Genomic DNA, 22,136 nt, shown 5'->3' with positions numbered 1-22,136 from the left:
GCAATCTTCACGTGGTCTCTCTTGTAATTGGCCAATGTCCTTTTAAAAAGAATTCTAACGAAAAGATATTGAGGAAATGAATGCTAACTTAAAGATTGCCCATAGTCTTTTGTAACCGAACGATATTTTTCCGGGAATTAATTCCTATTTTAGTCACGTAAATTCTTTCGAGTTAAGAACAAACGACATCAAAGTTGTGTGTGTATTCAACTCACAACGAAACATTCGCTTATTTCCCTAAGCTGCAACGTTCTTCTTTTCCTTCCTTCTCTCTCAATTCCAACTGATCGTAAACTCGCACGCATAGATAGATAGATAATTCAGTACTAACTCTTTCCAATATAAACTATCGTCTGTTTGTTTGTTTTTTTAACTGTCTTCAACTCAAGTTCTTTTTCTCACTAATTTGTCCCTTTAATTGACTGCATGTTGCCTTATATGCAAATTAATGGCACCTTGCGTTACTATCAAAAATCCATCTACAAAATTCCCTTTTTTGCTTCTTCCCTCTCCGGCCTCGTGACCTGACAGGCTAAACAGAGGCGTGGACGCAAATAATACCTTATACTTCGTACGAAATGAATGAATGACGCTTAACAACATCAGCAAGAAGGTGACAGTGGGTCAGTGGTTAACGACACCGAATGACAGCCTACGTGTGCCAAGTTCGAATCCGGTTCGTTCCACATAAACTTTCAGTTAAGGACGTTGGCAATCTTCAAGTGGCCCCTCCCGATATCCTTCTAGAAAAAATTCTTAATAGAAAGATATCGGGAAAACGAATGCCAACAAAAATCATTATCAAGAATCGTGCTCAACAACAACAACGGCATCAAAATTCTCAGCTGTTTAGGTTTATGAAAGTTTCTAGTTTGCAAAGATACCTTTTTGTTTAAATCTTTCGAGAAATTTACAAAAATAATTTTGCACTTTGTATCAATGCAATATTATTTACATTGTCGGGCGTTTTAAACTGCTTTCCTCTATGATGTTCGAAATATATGAATTATGTAGGAAATTCCGGTTCTCGTTCATCTTTCGACCAGACTAACTCGAACAACATGTAAAAATTCCCTTCTTGTAGGTGTTTAGATCTCTTGAAGGGGGTGTTCGTTAAATTCTCTTTATGTAATACCAATTCCCTGCATCCAAGAGAGAGGAGAAACAAACTTATTTTTAGCATGATGGCAAGAACTGAGACTAATTGTTGGCATTTATATTAAGGGCTTAGCAATAGCTGGCATGAAGTTTCTGCAGATGAGCCAACATTCTTTGTTGGAAGTAGGGGCGTTCAGTAAATAATGACCCTGGCCTACTTCCAGTCCAGCTATCTGATTTAGCTGAAATTTTGGCAAATTACACCTCTTTACTAACTGTGGTTTCTAATTTATAGGTGTTTGAACATAGTCAACTGTGAAATGGAACATACTGAGTTTCGCGAAATGGTCCGGGTTTTGTATTTGCAAGGTTGCACACCACAGGAGACTTTTGATCAAATGAAAGAAACGTATGGTAATGATACCTCATTATATGATCTTGTAAAATGCTGGCATCCTGGATTCAAACTTGGCCGGAAATCTGTGGAAACAGTTCCCAGACCTGGTCGCCTCTTTTTACCATTGATGAAGAATCTGTTAGTCAAGCTGAGACTGCCATGTCGAAAAATAAAATTTAAGTTGTTTTTAAACGTTTCCCAAATGATACAACTTTCATTTCAAAAGTCATGTCATAGACCAACTGAGAATGTTCTACAAAAACGGTCTCTAGAGCTGCATTAAATGACGGAAGAAATGTATAACTCTGTGTGGTTCTTATGTAGAGAAAGACTAATAACTGTGTCAAGTTTCGTTGTTCTACTGTAATGAGAAATGGGTCAGGGACATTTCTTATTGAACGTCTCCTCGCACATGTTTTTCTATGAATCTCTTTAGTCGCATTCACTAGAGATTTTTAGTTAGTAGCCAAAATCCTGAATTCCATAGTTCCTTGAACATAATTTGATTTTTGTCCATAAAATAAGAATATTAAATTAAATCTCTAGAAATCTTCTGGTGTTTTTATTTACTGGTCAATATGATTGAGTTACAACAATATTAACCTGGGAGATACTTATCACACTTTGACAGAAAGTTTCAAGATCCCTACTACTCTTAAATAGCTACCATATACTTATTTGAGCGCAAGTAGTTCGCCCTTTACCTGCCCCAAGATGAGGAGAGCAAACGGTAAAATAATAGTAATAATTGTAATAGATGAGAAATTGATGAACGAGGATAGGAAAGTTATCAAGTTGATATAAGCTACTCCTTTACTTCCTTCGTTCGTTCAGCTTACTCTCTCCTCTTCTTTCCTTTTAACTTTTTTATGGCAGTCTGGCGTCAGATGTTTAAATTGAGATTCGATTCGGACGAATGCTAAAAATCTTGAATTGCAACCTTTTTTTTTTTCTCTCTCTCTGCTTCTTTTGGATTCGCTTTCTTTCATCACTTCGAAAGAGAAGTAAGTTTTCACGGGAATATGCGAACTTAAAATATTTTCAATCAATAAAAACCGTTTCAAACTCTAAAAGTCTGTAGCGGCCGATGTTTACATCTCAGCGTCCAAAATAAAAATGCGTAAACTCCTATGTACGCACATCGTCTGCGCATACACTATCCTGAATAAAAAAAAAACTCCATTGGCTTCGTACTTGCTGGCATGTCAACTCACACATGCTCACTTACAATGCGCGACACACACACACACACACACACACACACACACACACACACTGACTATTTGAGTCCCTCTGCTCAATCAAAAGTAAACCTATTCAATGAAATATTTCAAAATTACTCACTGAACTCTAAGAAGCCACTCTAGGATGAGAGTTAATAAGTGTTAGGTAGTTGATGAAACAACTTCATAATGATCAGTAATGGTGGAACTAGAGTAGGGCTTAGTTATTTAAGAGGGTGGGTCGACAAAAACTTATTTACATTGGACTTGAAAACGATCATGATATAGTCAGCCGGGAAGTAGCCCCCACAGTATCTTGTTCCACAGACGGACAATTCTAGGAAAAAACTCTGTTCATGGAATTTTCGTTTAGTTTTAGGCACGGATATATGTTGTGTTGTACATATTGTTTTAAACGGACAAAGTAACCACAGTAATTTTTTTACTTTAACTGCAAATCAACACCCACCTTCTTTAAATTGACGACTTTTATAGGTTTTCGGGTCTGCTACAAACGAATATCACATTCAAATTTGGGTCAGACAAGTAATTTTCTGGATATTAAGACATTTTTCCAATGCATCACTTAATAAATGTCAGTGATGTTCACCATTCTTAACACAGGGAGAGGGGGTGTTTTGTAACACACATGCGCATTAGCACTTTTCAGTTGAGAAAAAAACATTGACTGCCAGTGAAAACATAAGGGATTACATCGAATAATAAAAGTTTTAATATACAGAAAATTACTTGTCTGATCCAAATTAAAATGTGATATTCATTTTCAGCATATACGAAAACCTTTTAAGACGTCAATTTAACAGTGAATGTTCAGTTGTATAACCATTATTTGATAATTATTGTAATCAATTTACGACCCAATTGTCGGCAACATCGCACCAGAATCTTCCGTAAGCAACCGGAAGTTGACGAAGCAATTAGCCAATCAGTTGTTAGAAGACGAAAAGTAGCGATAAAAGCGTGAAATTTATTAAATCAAAAAAACAAAAATTAAACTGAAAATGAGACTTTCAACATGTCACAGTGAAATCCCATTTTTTTTTTCATGCCAAGTATGGAAAAAGGGATGAGGAGGCGTCGTGTTTTGCATTAATCGTTTGGCGGTTTTATTCGCTTCTGCATTTTCCGGCTGTTTATGTTAGAAGATGATGACGCGAAATGATCAGAGGTTGGATCATAAACTTCATTTTATTAGTACTTATGCATTGTATGACCCTCGATTTCCACGAAGTTGGCTCGTGCTCGCTTGGTAGTTAACGGAAATAACCGGAAAAAGCCGGCCAAACGTTACTAAATTTTTAAAATACTACGAAAAAAAGTAAATATTTATCTACCCCCCAACCCTGATCCTGACTCTAACCTAACCCAAAGCCCTAACCCTAACCGTAAACCCTAACCCTAACCCTAACCCTAAACTCTAAGCTTTAACTCTAACCTGCGCGATTAAAATTAAATTTTTATTTATTTCAATTTATGAAAAAGTCGCGTGCTTAGATTCGTATTAGCTCAAACCGACAGGGCGCGTTCGTTCCTAATATTGCGATTGGCCATGGCTACCGAGAAAGAAGGCCGATGCATATGACAGCGTAACGTCACTTCCTAATTAAGTTGTAGGTATAGAGAGCTTCCGGTATTCAACCACATGGTCATGCTAACATGCATAAAAAAAAATATGGCTACCTATATGTGTTACCGATTGTCCATGTATGTTCTAAAGAAAAAGAACAATTCTCCATTCGGAAAATAATTATTATAATTGCACATTTGGGATAATTTTAATCAAAATACCGTAAACGAATTTGTGTTTGAACTTTTATTTTTATTGAAGAAAGTCGAATATTTCATTTTATTTTTTTTTTTTTTTTTTTTTAGTGCAAAACAAACAATTTTGGGGTTTGTATTACTGTACACATAGATTCGAAAAAGTTGTCAAAAAACAAATATATAACAAATAAATGTTATCAAAAGCAAGATAAGTTACTTTTCTACCAAACTGGATATATTTTTCGTGTTTTTATTCAATGTAACATGTTTATTCAGCTCGATAAACATACATTGTTTACCGATGTATTGGAAAATTCAAAATGGCGCTCGACTCTCTCTTTAACACGGTAAGTTCGGGAAAAGGTGTTATAAATAATAAACTAGACAAAATACTATTAAAAAACCACCGAATATATGTCAACCTATGTCACGGGAATATATATTGAGCTAGTTTCTAACAGTATTTTGTCTAGTTTTATATTTATAGCACCTTTTCCCAAACTTATCGTGTTAAAGTGAGAGTCGGGCGCCATTTTTAATTTTCCAATATATCTGTAAACACAGTATGTTTTTCGAGCTGAATAAACATGTTACATTAAATAAAAACACTGAAAACATATCCAGTTAGGTAGAAAAGTAACTTATCTTGGCTTTGATAACGTTTATTTGTTATATATTTTTGACAACTTTTTCGAATCTGTGTACAGTAATACAAACCCCAATTTTTATATAATATTTTTCAGTCCATTCTTTTAATAATAAATAAAACTTTTCACTGAGTATTTTCAAATATTTTAAAGTAAGCATTTTCACGGCAGTGTTGTTTTTTTTTTCTTCTTCTTTTTTTTACGATTGGTGTAATTCATTTCTTTGAAATATATTTAAAACTTCAATTTTTTGTTTTTTATAACATTTTAACTGTAAATAATTTACATAACGAGTTTGTTTTACTGTACACATAGATTCGAAAAAGTTGTCCAAAAACAAATATATAACAAATAAATGTTATCAAAGGCAAGATAAGTTACAAACATGCCGATATTTTTCTTTTTAAAATATATTGATAAACATTGTATGATTTTCGAAATGATTACACGTTTTAAAGTGAGTAAAACCATTAAAAACCATTCCCAGATAGGTAGAAGAGTAATTTATCTTGCCTTTGATAACATTTATTTGTGATATATTTGTTTTTTGACAACTTTCTCGCATATATGTGTACAATAATACAAACCTAAAATTTAATTTAACTTGAAAATAATATTTAAAATACACGTGCGTACACTGCACAAGCACCCTTATTATTATCATAATAATAATAGTAATAATAATAAAAAAAAAAAACTGGTGTAGATGACATCGACTGGCGCCACACCACAGCAACGAGTTGTGAAGGGTCAGGGAGGATGGAAAGACCGAGGTGAGAGAGCACTGACCAAATCTCCACTGGAAGTGTGCAGTTCAAATCTGGTACCTTGGGGAGGCATTTTGTCACCCAAACTCCAGGAAACACCAATGGGCAATGCCAACGAGAAATCAGTGACAACGGCTGTTGCGATAACATGCAATCATCTGCACAAGTGGTCAAAAGGTGGAGAACACTGGAAATCTGGGGTTTGGTTTATTTTTTATGGCATATCAACCCTTTTTGGATTATTTAATGTTGAATTCAGTAATTTTAGAAAAATGTATGCCTCAAGTTCTTTATAGCTTCAAATATTGCGTTTGGTTTGGTTGTTTTACAGAGAAAAATTGTTGTTTTGCTTTTGGCTTTGTGGAATATGATTGCAAAGTGGAAGGACAAAACAATATCATTAGTGTTTGATGTATTTAGGCCAGGAATACAGTATTTTCAGACAGCCTTATCTGTTAGCACGAGTTTCAGAAGAAAATTTAATTTGTCTTTGTTTTAATCGTATTGTTGTGTAATACGATAATAATATGCCCGCTGCCACTTTTATGAATTTGCTTACCTTTGGTCTGTTGTAAAGTTCCAACATGTAGTTTCGCTTGGGCCTAATTTTGCGTCCGAATTCTCTCTTTTCCATTCCAATTGATCCTGAATACTTCAGATTAGTCTGCTTGGCGAAATTGACAAGATAGTATACTAACTATGATTTCTAACCCTGTAAATACGGCATCAATACAAACTTGATATGTATGTATGTATGTATGTATGTATGTATGTATGTGTGTGTATGCCTAACTCTACCTCTATACTACTAAAACTTTGTGGATCTTGCTTATCTTGATGCACACTGGACGACAGAAGGACAATAAATGTGCCCAGTGGATAGAGTCACTGATGAATGACGTCATAAAGGAAAAGGTCACCAAACGGAGTTCACCTGTTAACGTTATTGAAAATCTTTTGCAATTTTGTTGTTAGAAATTGACGTCAAAAAGTGAAAATATCCATTGTGACGTTATAAAGTATAAATTCGGCCGTTATCCACCCTCCCAGGCTTTATCTTCACCCTTTGAGAAGTAGATAGTTTGTGGCTAATCCCAATTCACACATTTCGTTCAGGACTGCAAAACACAATGCGAAAGGAAATCGCTGGTACATCTCTGAGTAAACATTGATGTGATTATATTGTCGCAAATTTGATCTGTTCAGCCGCAGCACAGAACGGTATTTAAGCATTGCGATGGGGCAAGGACCATGATATAATCTGTAGGCAACAGAAGCAAGTGTTACATTCTGGCAAGTAGACATCAGATCTAATCCACGTAGATCATATACTCACGAGGGAACAGGGTCGCGGTAGGGAATATGAAGTATATATATACGATGGCACGACGCTGTAGACGCAGAATTAGAGAACACCTTGCCAACTTCGGCGAACACTAGGGACTTGTATTCCAAGTGGGGACGAATCATTGCCTTGTAAAGCCTAGTCAGCAAATTCTATTCATAGAGAATTTGTTAGCTCAATATACGCAAGACATAAAGCTCCCTATTAACCCTAGTAGATATATAAGACAAGTAGTAGTCAACCCTGAGATTGCTAGATATTATTATGTGATATCACATGGCCCTACTGACAAGTCGCCGACCCAAACGTTGTGTGTTCCGAGGTTTTGTTATCTATCTTTCATCGTCCTTGTTCTGGTCGTGTCGTCGTCTTTTTCACACTGGCGACCGTCGATGGGAAGCGCACTGGTCCACAGATATAAAAAAATTTTAAAAACACAACACAAGAAAAACACAGACGGTGATGCTTCATATATATATCGAGTGTGTTTCTACATGCTAAGGTTTACATCAACGTCCTGTCGAGGTTGGGTTCGTCTGTTGCATTCAGTTCATCTCGATCCGCCAAAGTTTTTTTTCCGATCTGGCACAAACAACGATCTGTTTCCCACTGGAGTCAAGGTCTCTCAACTCTGACTGTTGTGAAGTCCCAACTCACGACTATTGTAAAAAAAAATTCACTGACTGTCAATAAGTTTAGCTTCGACGTCCCTATTGTTCCCTTGATTCACACGCAAAAGTACCTACAAGCTCATTGTTCGATCTTTATTCAATTGTTCTTTACCTATCGGTCAATCAATCACCCGGTCACTCGTCACACCATGAATCTAAATCTACCCTTACCTTTTTTTTTTTTTTTTACAAGGGAATCAAAGCCAGGAAGCCACTCGAAGATAAGGGTTAATAAATATAAGATGGTAGTTTTGTAATCGTTAATGGTGTAGATTGGGTAGAATTTGGATTATTTAGGAGAACTTATTTACATTGGATTTGAAGGCGACCATATTGTAATCGGCCGGGAAACAAAGAAGTGGAACAGTGCGCCACAGGCGGACAGTTCTATGAAAAAAACTTTGTTAATGGAATCTACGTTTAAATTTAGACACAGAGAGTGAGGTAAATTGTTGATAGTAGATGTAGCTAGTCGAGAGTTTTTTGTGAAAGTTTGGCCAGGAGTGATTATAGATTGGAGCTTAGATGAGCACTTGCCATGAAAATCCCTCCTATCTGTTTAAATGTATGTATGTATGTATGTATGTATGTATGTATGCCTAAAACTTTCGACAGAGGCGACGGATTTTCACGATATCGGTATCGTTTTTAACCTCGGCCCTTTGGACGACAAATATCAAAAAGTTGGCTAAAAACATCAATTCCATCGCCCTCAACTGGGCACTTTTTTACAAGTAGGGGTCGCTGTTTTCGCCGATATTTTCGGAAGTCATCCCCTCTTTTCGCTTGACTAGCCTTAATTTAAACCTTCGCCACTTCCGGTTTGGCGATGGACGCAATGGCAAAGACGTCACTTTTTTTCACCTTTTTTCCTCCTTCGCGCCATGGGTTCGAGCCTGTATGCCTACTACCACTTTTTTTTTTTGCTCAATACACCTCCAAATCCTCGGGCAACGCTGGGCACCCAGGCTAGTATCTAATAAAGACGAACGTCCAGTAGGATGGGCAAGGAATCTCGTCGTAGTCTTAACAATTTGAGTCAAACCAAAACCAGTGTAAAAGAAAAAAAAAAGTCAGTCAGATTACAAACATTATGATCATCTGGGTCGGTTACTTAACCAATTTGAATTTCGACAGTTAGAATTTCCGAGTATGCGGCATATTCACTCATTGTAATGTACGGGACGTGCCGGAAGTAGACGATTTCGCGTTCCCTTATGAAAACTGTTCCGAGTTACTGAGGATCACTGAGGCGATAGGTGTATCAGAAATCAGAATTTTTGTAGGAATTTTTGACACCCCTAACACAAAACTGCGAATAAAATATTAAAAAAAAAACTCGTAATTTCTCTTTTAAAAGTGGGTTGTTTATTTTCTTTATGGATTATACTTCCAAAATAAACTATTAAAGTTGTTTTAAAAGTAATAAAAATGTTTTTTGTTTGTTTTTTTTAAACAATAATGAATTTTACGAACTCAATATTTTTCAATTTTAAAACTTTAAAAATCTATCAAAATTTTCCTATTGATTCTATTTTTACGATATTTTCATGGTCAATGTGAAATTTTATGCTCTTTCCAATAAACTGAATACAATATTTTAGACAAACTTTTTTTTTAATTCACCCCCGCCCCCATTTTCAAGTGTCTATTAAAAAGTAAATAATCAATTTACTCACCAAAGTGTTATATATCACAAATTGAAGAGAAAAGGTGAATAAATAACATATTCAAATTTAAAACAAAAAAAGTAGTGTTTTTTTAGAAATTTACCTGTAAAGTTCAAAGTTTAACCCCTTTTTTTAACCACGTTGTTTGTTTTTTCTTTTCTTTTGTTTTTATTAATGAAACCTTGGTCCTTGCTCCTTTAATTGAAAAAAAACAATAAGGCTTGAATTACATTTTTCGAGTAGTTATAAGCTTGGAAAGACAGGGGGTCGAATAATTCACGCCTCCCATTTTGAAATGTCTATTAAAAAGTAAATAATTAATTTACTCACCAAAGTGTTATATATTACAAATTGAAGAGAAAAGGTCAATAAATAATATATTCAAATTTAAAACAAAAAAAGTAGTGTTTTTTAGAAATTTACCTGTAAAGTCCGAAGTTTAAAACTCTTTTTAAAAAAAAAAAACACGTTGTTTGTTTTTTTGGGGTCTTTTTGTGTTTTTTTTTTTTTTAATGAAACCTTGGTCCTCGCTCCTTTAATTGAAAAAAAATAGGGCTTGAATTGCATTTTTCGAGGAGTTATAAGTTTAGAAAGACGGGGTGGAATTATTCACTATTTTCACGAAATTTCTGACACACCTACTGAGGCGACGCTGGTCCATGGACTTCAGCTCAACTGGTTATTGAATAAAAAGCTGGATGGACTTTTTAATTAAATGCTTATTTTGATTTTAATATAACAAATATTTCTGCTAAGAAATTGTGTATTTCTGCGTCGGCAAAAATGTCGACAAAAATTAATTTTGTTCTGTTCAAAAGCTTTATGTGTATTATAAGAATTCTAATTAATTGTTGTTAAATACAGATTTTTTTTTCTTTTTTTTTTTTTTTTTTTACAAAAGAGTCACCACTTATCAAGGCCCGGAAGGCCACTCGAGGATAAAGGTTAGTAGTCAAGCTAGGTAAAAGCAAAATACCAACCTTAATTTTTTTTATTGTTAAATTGATCCAATTGGATAGGATAAAGTATTAATGAGAGGAAAAGACCAAACAAACACTACTATTCGTGACACAAAAGATGTTTAAGGAAATTAATCCCAAACAATTAATTTTGGATTACCAATTTGCGTGTGATACATCTCCATTGAAAACAATTTAATATTTAATAGAAAATATTAGCATGTGATGTTACAGTTAATACTGATCTTTAGTATTTAGTCATAATCATAATTCTACTATCATAATAAATAAATATGGCTGACAGACAAGTAAATATTAACTTTACATGCTTGTATTTTTCACCAGCATGCTGCCCAGCATTGCCCAGTCATAAAATATGCTGAAATATATTTTAATTTATGTAGATTTCATATTAATTATTATAGAGCCTATTCTCTGTTGCTTATTATATTGTACCCAATATATAGTCGTGATTTCAAAAGTTAAAAAAATATATATATGACTTGGGTGCTATCAGCTAGAATCGAAAACAAAACAATTAGCTCTCCAGCAGTATTTGCTACCATATGACCTAAGGACAGATGGATATCAAAACTTAAAAAATTAATGCAGTTTAACATATAAATGTATATTTTTTTTTACCCGTTAGCAGCTATTTTTACTGGCTAAAAATGAAATTGAATTTGTTTCACAGGTGTTTTTTTTCCAGTTTTAAAAGTCCACTTTTATATAGTTTCAAGTCTGTTGACCAAAAATTGATAAAGTAGTTTATTAGTGACTGTTCTGCACACACAGACCAGATCACTTATATATATATATATATATATATATATATATATATATATATATATATATGACACGTTTGCATTAAACTCAATTTAATCTGTCTATCTATCTATCTATCTATATATATATATATATATATATATATATATACATATATATATATATATATATAGATAGATAGATAGATAGATAGATAGATAGATAGATAGACAGATTAAATTGAGTTTAATGCAAACGTGTCATATATAAGTAGGTAAACCAAAATAAATTGAGACTGATTTCTCAAGTATAGTTCCTTTAAAATCTTATGTTGTCAATAACATTTGCCAATAATCTTTACAAAAAACAGAATTAAAGAAAATTAGTTGTTATTGAAACTGGAACAAAATAAAATTGTTTGATATAAGACATTTTTTCTCAAGACGGGGAAAATATATATAAAAATAAAATAAAAAAAATTAACTAAACCTGCTAAATACTATTTTGAAACGTGGAAAATTCAGAAACAGAACATTGCAGTTTGCTCAAATTTCATTAGTTTTAACAAATCTAAAACATTTACATAATGCTAAGAAACCAATTATAAATTGTAGGAAAATACAGATAAAAAATATCATGAAATTAGGGGCAATAACTCTGTATGTCCTGTGGCATTTAATGAGGGAGACTAATCCCGTTTTATTCCGTTTACTTAAGTAATTATAATTCTTGCTGATTCCATATTAAGCAATTTGAAATTGCTTCATTTGACTGTTGTTTAATGCAGTAATTAAAACAAAGGAATGACTGATAGTTTTTTAATATCAGTTAAACGAGAAGGAATAGCTCTATTTGATTTTTCTGGCCGATGTTTACCCGTGTAATTAAACAATAGGGATAATCCTATCATTCGATTATTTTATGTAGTAAACAGAGAAAATGATTCGTCTCGTAAATGAAGCAGGGTAATTAGGTGGTTTTCTATAACAGCATTAGTTTTACATATCGCTTTTCGGTTAGACAAAACCTCAAATCAGCAATTTATTTCAACCAATAATAGTGCAAGAAATATTCATTTCTAAATAGTCATCCGTTATATGATTTCCATTACTAACGATTACTATATTGTCCAATTTCTACTGTACACTCTTTAACCCTTATCCTCGAGTGGCCTCTTGGCCTTGATAAGTGGTGATGCCTATGTAAAAAAAAAAAACGCAAACGTAGGTTTTTTATCTTCTTTTCATATTTTTTTTAGAAACTGTATATATGCGTACGATATATCCTGCTTTTGGCCTTTTCAGTCCTACAATCGTCGACAGTCACAAACTATTAAATATAGCAAAAGAAAGTATACACAACTAACTGAACTGATACACACAGTTCATACACACACTGACTAAATAAACAGACAAAAACTAATATGCATACACTTATACAATGCCCACTAATTTCACACAATGTCACACGTAAATTCACATGTCGCCAGATAAAGTGAAGATGTTTACTCAAATCCGCCTTCCAAGAAAAACAACTTTTCTTTACTTGGATAGTTCTTAGACTCTCAGAGCTTTTGTATTCTCCCAACTTTTATTTCTCGTTGTCGTAACAAGTTGTCAAGAAAATTAATCATGTCATATGATTACATTTTGTAATTTTTTTTTTTATTATTATTATTATTATTATTATTATCTGTTCTATTATAATAATAATAATAATAATAATAATAATAATAATAATAATAATAATAATAATAATAATAAGTTGCAGGGGTACTATGTAGGGAGTTTAGCAGCAAGATATCTGTTCACATTACACTTGAATTACACTTGAACTTCAATACAGTTGGGGAAGCAGAATCCCGGAAGGAACTTGCAAAGTCTGGCAGTTCTGAGGAAGAAGCTATAGAGAGAAAGGCCTTCTTGGATCCAGGGATCTCTACTGTGCAGGGGTGGGTCTTCGCTGCTTGTCGGGTTTGTCGGGGGTATTTTCGTCGAGGAGGTACAAGGGCTTGTAGTTCGTCAGAACATTCACCATTAAAATACTTGTAAAATAGGCGGAGGGATGCAACATTTCGTCAATGGGACAGGGATGAAGCTTAGATAACAGTTCAAGACCTATCAGGTTGGCGGCTCTCTTTTGAACCCTGTCCAGAAGTGAGAGACTAGTAGCAGATGCACCAGCCCAAATGTGACAGCAGTACTCCATATATGGGCGAATGGTGGCTTTGTAGAGATACATGATACTTTCAGGCGTAAGTAACTTTCTAGCACGGTAGAGAGAGCCCACCTTCTTCGCAGTAGTCTTGGCAATGATCTCTATGTATCTATTCCAACTCATGTTTCCTGTGAACGTTAGGTCGAGGGGTTTAAAGGAAGTACTTTCAGGTAATGTATCTTTAGCCATAGCTATTAGTGCTTGGTAAGGTTTCATGTAATTATTAAAGGAAACAAGCTTTGTTTTGGCAGCGTTAAACGTTACCATCCATTTTTGACCCATTCCACTACAAATTGAAGGTCTTCCTCTAGGGTTTCGGCTATTATCTTAGATATATGTTCATTAGTTTTTCTCACGTACCTGCTATAGAGCGTGATGTCGTCGGCAAATATACCCATCTCAAAGACAATTATATCAGATAAGTTATTTATGAATATCAGAAATAATAAAGGTTCAAGGATCGGTCCCTGGGGTACACCTGCATTCATATCATATTTTTGGACGTACACCCATCGAGGACAACCTGAATTTTTCTTTTAAGAAGGATTTAATTATGCTAAGCATTCGCCCAGTAATACTATAGGATTTTATTTTCATGAGTAGACCATCGTGCCATACCCTGCCAAAAGCCTTAGATATATCTAGAGCTTCTTTAACTATGCAGTTAAATGGGCGTTGTTTTACAATTTGTTATTGTTCTAAGGGAAACAACTCTCTTTTACTAAGAGATTCGTTCAGTTTTTCATGTTATAATATAGTACGTTAATAATGCTATCAATAAGTTTACGCGAGCGGTATATAAAAACATACTTTTGTTTTTCGTTATTTTTTTTTTTTTTTTTTTTTTTTTTTGAAGGGGGTATTCAATTATCGAACTTGTATAGTTTTTAACAGGTGCTTCTGCAGTTTAATTAACCGTTTTTCCGTAAGTAACGCACCGCACCGCCGCGCACCGACATTAACCGAGCAGAAGAACCGTTTAATATTTCACAACATTCTGTTTACATTGAAGGGTGGGAGAGGCGCGTGAAGATAGCGGGAGGTGTTCAGCCGCCACAATACACTCCTCCCACCCCTCCCCCGCCCCTCCGCCGCCTCCCCAATTTTAACAGAATGCTTGTGAAATATTAAACGGTTCTTCTGCTCGGTTAATGTCGGCGCGTTGCGTACCGACAAACGATTAATTAAATTGTAAAAGTCCCTGCTCACAAACATTCTATTTACATTAGGCGGTGGAGAGGCGAAGGGGTGCTGTGGCGCCACAACACTCCCGCCTCTCTACCACCCCTAATGTAAACAGATTGTGTGTGAAATATTAAACGGTGCTTCTTCTAATCGGTTAATGTCGGCACGTTACTTTCGGAAAAACGGTTAATTAAACTGCAGAAGCACCTGTTAAAACTATACAATTTCTATAATTGAATACCCCCACTTCAAAAAAAAAAGAAGGAAAGACATAAAAGTATGTTTCTGTAAACTGCTCGTGTAAACTTACTGACAGCATAATTAAGAGTCCTAAATTATGAGATGAAAAAAGTGAATGAATCTACTAGTAAAAGAGAATTGTCTCCCTTGAAATAATGACAAATTGTAAAACAGCGCCGTTAAATGTAGTAACACAAAGGGAAATAACTTTTGTTGAATTTTGCTGCATGTAGATTATACAAGGGACAATAACTTCTGTTGAAGTTTGCTTCAAAGGTAATAATTTTTTTTTTTTTTTTTTTTGGATTATGGTTTAATGTAGTGAAAGGGGCAATAACTCTTTTTAAATTTTGTTGAATGCTGATTATACAAAGGAACTCTCTTGGACTATCGTTTAATGTGGACTAGCCGGCCGCCCGGCAGTACCCGGTCGTAAAATACGCATGACTAGTATATTTTAAGGAATGCACATTTCTTATTTACCATATGTATTAAACGTTACGTTAAATTTCCTTAAATAAAATAAAGTAAAAAAAAAAAAACGGAAAAAAACGGAGACATGATGTATGTGCGTGTTTTTTCTAAACATTTCACTTCACTTCTTGTAACTAAAAAAAAAATACTTGAGCTGAGATCGAGACCAAAACCTAATGGTGTTAAGTCGTGTACGATAACCATAACACCAGCTTGACACGTCATTTACAAAGTGTTTTCAAAAATTTGATTCTTAACACAAAGGAGCTGTCATGTTTCATGCGCAGTCAACAGCCTGCGCGAACCTTTTCTAGTTTCACACAAAAACACGCGTTCACATTTCAAGCTATATTACTTGTCATATGCATATGCGCACACAAACATACGCGTACACACACGTACATATTCACGTCCGCGTACATACACTCACATTCACGTGTGTATACACACACGCTAACGTACGCACATGTACACACACATGGGCAACGTCACTTCCCCTTTCAAAGGAAATCCACACATGCGCAAAAGACCACCGGAAACAAGTATAAAAGCAAGAGACAAGCTGTTTCCAACCCTTTTCGACTTAGCTCTCGAGCTGAGCGGTCGTCAGACCGTTCGCCCCCCCCCCCCTGTTGGGGCGCCCACACGCGTCACATCCCCTGCTACTATATGGGGGGCACGATCTAACAGACAGTATGTACACTTTATATGCTTCCTCTCTCCATGAACTGGATTGACATTCTCAGTCTATCTCCCTTTCAGTTTTGGTCCATCAACATAGACATGTGCGCGACTCTCTACTAAGCTTAACCCTCTCTTTCTACAGGCCGGTTTGCCACTTCGCGTTTCTCTATTGCATTCCCCTTTCCTTCCACGCGTGTAGTCGTCAACAGCTGAATGAACACGTGTACACCCAAGACTTTCATTTTTCAACAGAAAATAAACAACATATTTATTTTATTCCAGCATTTGAGTTCTTTGTTTCCTTCATTCAATTCGTTTCATTATTTTTTCTTGTAGCGAGTTAGGGTATTTATATCCTGGTTCGCAACAGGCCTCCCCATATCAATTTGTTCATTTTGACCCCTTAGCAGCCCGTTTATTCGGATGAAAACCGATTAAAAAGTTTTCCACATATCTGAATATATATATATACCAAGTTTCAAGTCTGTAAATCAAAAAATTCTTTCAGTATATAAGTTGAGATGTGTCCTCACAGACACATAATCATTCTCACATTTCTTTTTTTTTTTTTTTTTTTTTTCACACAGTAATCACCACTTATCAAGGCCCGGAAGCCACTCAGGGATAAGGGTTATTGCAAGTACATTACGTTAGTGAGGAGATTTGATGAAGTGTTTAATTAGGGGGGCGGTTCATTAGGAATTTGTTAACATTAGACTTGAAGACATCCAAGTTGTAGTCCGGAGGGAAGCAGGCAGACAGAACAGAGTTCCACAGGCGTGCAGTTCTAAGAAAGAAGCTTTGTTCATGAAATCCGCGTTTTGATTTAGGCACAGACATAGAGTGGGGGAAATTTTTCACAGTGGACTCAGCTAGACGGGTGTTTTTCGCAAAAGATTGGCGAGGGGGGACCAGGGATTGGAGTTCAGACGAGCACCTGCCATGAAAATAACGATAAAACAAGGATAGGCTCGCAACGTCTCTTCTGTGGGAGAGGGGTTGCAGGGTAGAGAAAAGGGCATCCCCCACTAAACCACGAAGTCTATTTTGTACTCTGTCAAGGCATGATAGGCTGTTTTTGGCAGCTCCTGCCCAGATATGGCAACAGTATTCCATCCTTGGCCGTACTTGGCTTTTATATAGATAGAGAATTGCATCAGTAGTGAGATATCTTCTGGAGCGGTAGAAGGATTCCACCATCCTTCCAGCGACCTTGGCAACAGACTTGATGTACGTGTTCCATTTCAGATCAGGAGTAAAGGTCAAACCCAGAAGCTTGTCAAAACACGGGGCCTCACCCAGACGAGAGCCATCCATCACAATTGATGCCAGATGGGGATCAGAGCGTTTATGATGTAAGGATAGGAGTTTGGTTTTGGATGCATTAAAGGTAACTAGCCACATCTTCCCCCACTGAACCACGCGCTCGAGATCAGAGGAGAGAGAATCCGAGAGAACTTCGTCATTTACAGTCTTTGATGTGTTGCCGTAGATGGTTGTGTCATCAGCATAGATGTCAACGAATGATTTAAGTATGTGTTTAGGGAGGTCATTGATGTAGATCAGGAAGAGAGTTGGGCCCAGGATTGACCCCTGAGGGACTCCAGCATTTATATTGCAGGCCTCCGATTTTTGTCCATCTACCACTACTCTTATGAGCCTATCGGAGAGAAATGATTTAATGATTGAGAAAACATTTCCAGTTATACCGTAGCTGGAAATCTTGTGAAGTAGACCCTTATGCCATACTTTTTCAAAGGCCTTTGATATGTCAAGAGCAATTGCCCTAGAAAGGAAGCCTTTGTCAAGAGATTCACTAATCCTGTGGGATATAACCGTCAGCACATCTGCGGTAGATCTTGCAGAGCGGAAACCATATTGTGTGTCACTAAGAAGGTTATTCCTGCTGAGGTGGTTTACTATTTCTCTATTTAATATTGATTCCAGCAACTTACTCATAACACAGAGAAGACTTATTGGTCTGTACTGAGAGGGAGATGACTTATCACCTGAATTCTTAAATACAGGGCAAACTGATGAGGTCTTCCAGGGAGTCCTCATCAGTTTGCCCTGTATTTTCATACACATATAGATTATACAAGGGAAATTGTAATAAAAAAAAAGAGAGACTGTTGTCAGCATCTATAGAATTTTATACATTCATAATAAATGTCAGTAGGAAGGGCGTTCTAATCACGATCTGCCCTCAATTTGTCGAAGAAATTGGCTCCATTTTATTATTTTTTATTTCTTTTGGTTTTCATGTAGGCTCACGCACTCTGGCCGAAAATGGTGAGTCTTTTGTAGAAATTCAGTAGTTTGTCATAGATTCAGAAGCTAAGATTGCTAATTACAGCAATAGTAGGTCGGGTGTTTGTTTACTAATGATGGCTACAGAATGCCAGGGTTGCTTGTAAAGTAAAACGATGAGATGCTGAGGGTTGTTAAATACAGCCACAAAAGATCAGAAGTTTGCTTACTACTGATTCGAGATGTTAAAAGTCTGCTCATTAATTAGTCACAGGATGCCAAATGTTTGTTTGTTTGGTAATATGGCCACCAAATGTGAAAAGTTGCTTGCTAAGTAGGATCACAAGATGATAGGAGTTCGGTTTCAAAACAAAGATGTTGAATTCCAAGAGTTTTCTTACCGAGTATAGCCAAGGAATGCTAGAGTGTTCCTGTTAAGTGCAACTGCAAGACATTGGAGTGTTTTCAGCTAATGGCAGCCGTGGGACACAGAGGGTTTGCTTGCTAAATACAGCTACAAGATACTGAAAAGTTATTTACTAAACCTGGGCAATGATACTCCAGACGGTTATTTGTTAAATATGACCATGAGATGTTTGCTTATTAAGGTTAGCTGTAAGATGTTTGGGTGTTGCTTGCTAAGTACAGCCATAATACACCGGGGTCATTTGCTAAGAACGGTTGTGAGACACTAGAACTCTGATTGCCAAGTATGACTCTGAGACATCATGGGTTATTGTCTAAGTAAGGCTGTGAATCACCAGTGGCTTGTTTGCTTTATACGGTCAAGAGACTCCTGGTGTCTCTTTCTATGTATGGCTGCAAGACTCATAAATTGTGTGTGAATTATGGCCATGAGCCACTTGAAATTTATTTGGTAATTATGACAACAGAATACCAAGTGTTTGGTTGCTAATTACGATCCAGGGAAGCTAGTGGTCTGACACTGAATACTGTAGAAATATTCCAAAGCTGTACTTTATAAATACAGCCACGGGTATAAGATGACAAAGACCCGGTCATAAGTGTAGTACTAGGTGGTTCCAAATCGAACACCAACAGAAGTCCAGTGGCACAGTCTCACCCGCTTCTACGATTATAATGAATGTGAGTTAATGAGGAGTTATATATGTTCTTGTATATAGTTCATTATAAAAGCAAAAGTTATGTTCTAATCAAGGGAGAGCACTCTCTTTCTACTTAGTTTTTTTTTCAAAGATTATCTCCCCTTGAACCATTGTCTAATTTGGTTCAGTTTAGTCAATAATCGTTTATCAAAAAAGTTCTAATGTAATTCAGTTCATGTCCCCGCGATTATAAAAAAAAAAAAAAAAAAAACATGCAATTAGTCTATGTATCTGCTTTTTTCTCAGTTATCTCCCCCTGGGCCATTGTCTCTTATGTGGTCAACAGATTTTTTTTTTTTTTTCTAAGGTCGTTCGTTCTTTCAGTTCATTGTCTGGCACAAAAGAAATACACGTGTAGGAGCCTTTTCTAGTCTCACACGATAACATGCGTTCACATTTCAAACCATATTACTTGTAATATACATACGCGCACACAAACATACGCGCACGCCCACACACGTATATATATTCACGTTCGCGTACATACACTCACATCCACGTCAGTCACCAATCTGTAGGTGACTAGTGGATATATTATATATATCCCCCAGTCGTACAAAATAGGAGAAATGATTTGAATTGGGAAAGGAAAAATGAATTGCTTTGAAGAAGGAACGAACAACGCATTTACTTGAATTAAATGAACAGGAATTTATTTTGTGAAGAAACAAGTGAAAGAAAAGGGTACAACACGTGTTCATGTCCGCGTTCATCTCTCGCTGTTTACTGGTGAGAAGGAGAAAGTCCATTGTTGTATATATAGAGAGAGAAAATGAGAAAAAGTCAATACAGGCCATGGAGATAGAAAACGTATAAAGTGTACATACTGTCTGTTAGCTCATGCCCCATACATAGTCGCAGGGGACGTGATGCGCGCGGGTGCCCCAAAATGGGGCGAATGGTCCGACGACCGCTCAGCTCGAAAAGGGTTGGAAACAGCTTGTCTCTTCCTTTTATACTTGTTTCCGGTGGTCTTTTGCGCATGTGTGGATTTCCTTTGAAAGGGGAAGTGACGTCGCCCATGTGTGCGTACGTGTGCGCGTATATGTGAGTACATGTGTGTACGTTAGCATGTGTGTGTATACATGTTAATGTGAGTGTATGTACGCGAACGTGAATATATGTACGTGTGTGGGCGTGCGCGCATATGCTTGTGTGCACATATGTATATGATAAGTAATATGGCTTGAAATGTTATCGCATGTTTTTGTGTGAGACTAGAAAAGGCTCCTACACATGCAATTAATCTATCTAGGGGCGACCATTTGCCTTTTATTTATTTTTATTATCTCTTTCTCTTTTTAATACCTCACCATGGAGTCAAAGTTCACACAGGACAGTCACTCAGTTCATTCGCCTATAAAAGAAATCATAAGAAATATCAAAATCAATTTTATTGTTTCATTAATTCATCTCCGGGTCCTTCGTACTCAGGGTGCATATTTCTTCATTTGGATTTTTATGTGCTAATTATAGTATCAATACTCCCTCAATTTTCCATATCCTCAAACCTTGCAATTTCCAGCAACAAGACCCCACGCTTGAATCAGTTGATATTGAGAATCCCTCCTGATTCTTTGGAAAAAGTTTTCTGCCGCTTTTCTCAACTTTCTATTTGTAGTTTAGTTATTTCTTCCTTGGATACTCCCGTTTCTACTATACCAGAGACGTTTCGACATTTCTTTGGATGTTTCCATCCCTACAGTACTAAGACGTTTCATATTTCTTCACACCAAACTTCTTTAATGACATTTCTTCTCTGAATGCTTCCACATACAGAACCTGCAATGGGCAGTTTATAGCATCAACGGTCTCATGACTTTTTATGCCCCTAGGCCTCACACTTTCCAGCAACGATGTTGTGGATCAGGATATAATAATCCTAACTCGCTACAAAAGAAAATAATGAAATGAATGGAAGGAAGGAAACAAAACTCAATTGCTGAATAAAATAAACATGTCGTTTATTTTCTGTTGAAAATAAATGGTTTAGGTGGAACACGTGTTCAGTTCAGTCGTTGACAACTACACATGTGGAAAAAGAGGAATAAAGTAGGGGGAAGAGAAATGGCAGTCCAGCAAAAGAAAGAGAGAGAGGGCTGACCTTAGTAAAGCTGCGCATGCATGGTAGCAATCGGCGAGTGTGCATGTGTGTGTATGTGGATGTGTATACACGTGTGTGTGTATGCGTATCTGCGTGCGTACATGTGGGTGTGTGCATGTGAGGAAAAAAACATGTTCGAACAATGAGCATCTCCCTGCACTTGGAGTAATGAATACGAGCTCCATACTAGCATAATCAGGTCCATCTCTGTCATGATATGGAGAATTTCCTCCTTTATCTTCATATGTTACCCTTTTCATTCCATAACTTTACAGTGACCTTTAATTCCTCAGATTGTCTTACAAATGATAATCTAAAGTCTTCAAAAATTTCTTCAAAATCTAACATTCATCAACAACCTTTTGCCTAGCCACAAGCAGAATGAATGTGGTACTCTGGTGACAACAGGGGTTTCCGACAGTATGTGACTTTGTTGGGGCTCAGTTCCACTGAGGCTTAACTCTACCCCAGGTCATTCAGCCTCTGCTCATCTGTTTCACTGCTGTTAGATTTCCCTTGTTTATAACC

The 22,136-nt window shown here is 36.2% G+C and overlaps 1 protein-coding gene across 2 annotated transcripts in view; it reads right to left on the bottom strand.

Annotated features, from left to right (window-relative positions):
* Nucleotides 1-6,863, bottom strand: part of LOC145283582 (uncharacterized) — a 54,932-nt gene extending 48,069 nt beyond the window's left edge. Inside the window, exon 1 of one of the 2 annotated variants that reach the window (XM_080132503.1) lies at nucleotides 6,477-6,863. In XM_080132503.1, the coding sequence (XP_079988629.1) occupies nucleotides 6,477-6,551 (75 nt within the window). In that variant the 5' untranslated portion in view covers nucleotides 6,552-6,863. The remainder of the gene's footprint in view (nucleotides 1-6,476) is intronic. The other variant, XM_080132502.1, reaches the window with a different exon arrangement.
* Between the last annotated feature and the right edge of the window lie 15,273 nt (nucleotides 6,864-22,136).

The sequence above is a fragment of the Euprymna scolopes genome, chromosome 8, assembly GCF_053919585.1.
Source record: "Euprymna scolopes isolate OS-2025 chromosome 8, ASM5391958v1, whole genome shotgun sequence".
NCBI classification, from domain to species: Eukaryota; Metazoa; Mollusca; class Cephalopoda; order Sepiida; family Sepiolidae; genus Euprymna; species Euprymna scolopes.
Note: the sequence above shows the minus strand (reverse complement) of the source record. Positions and strands in the feature narration are given on the sequence as shown.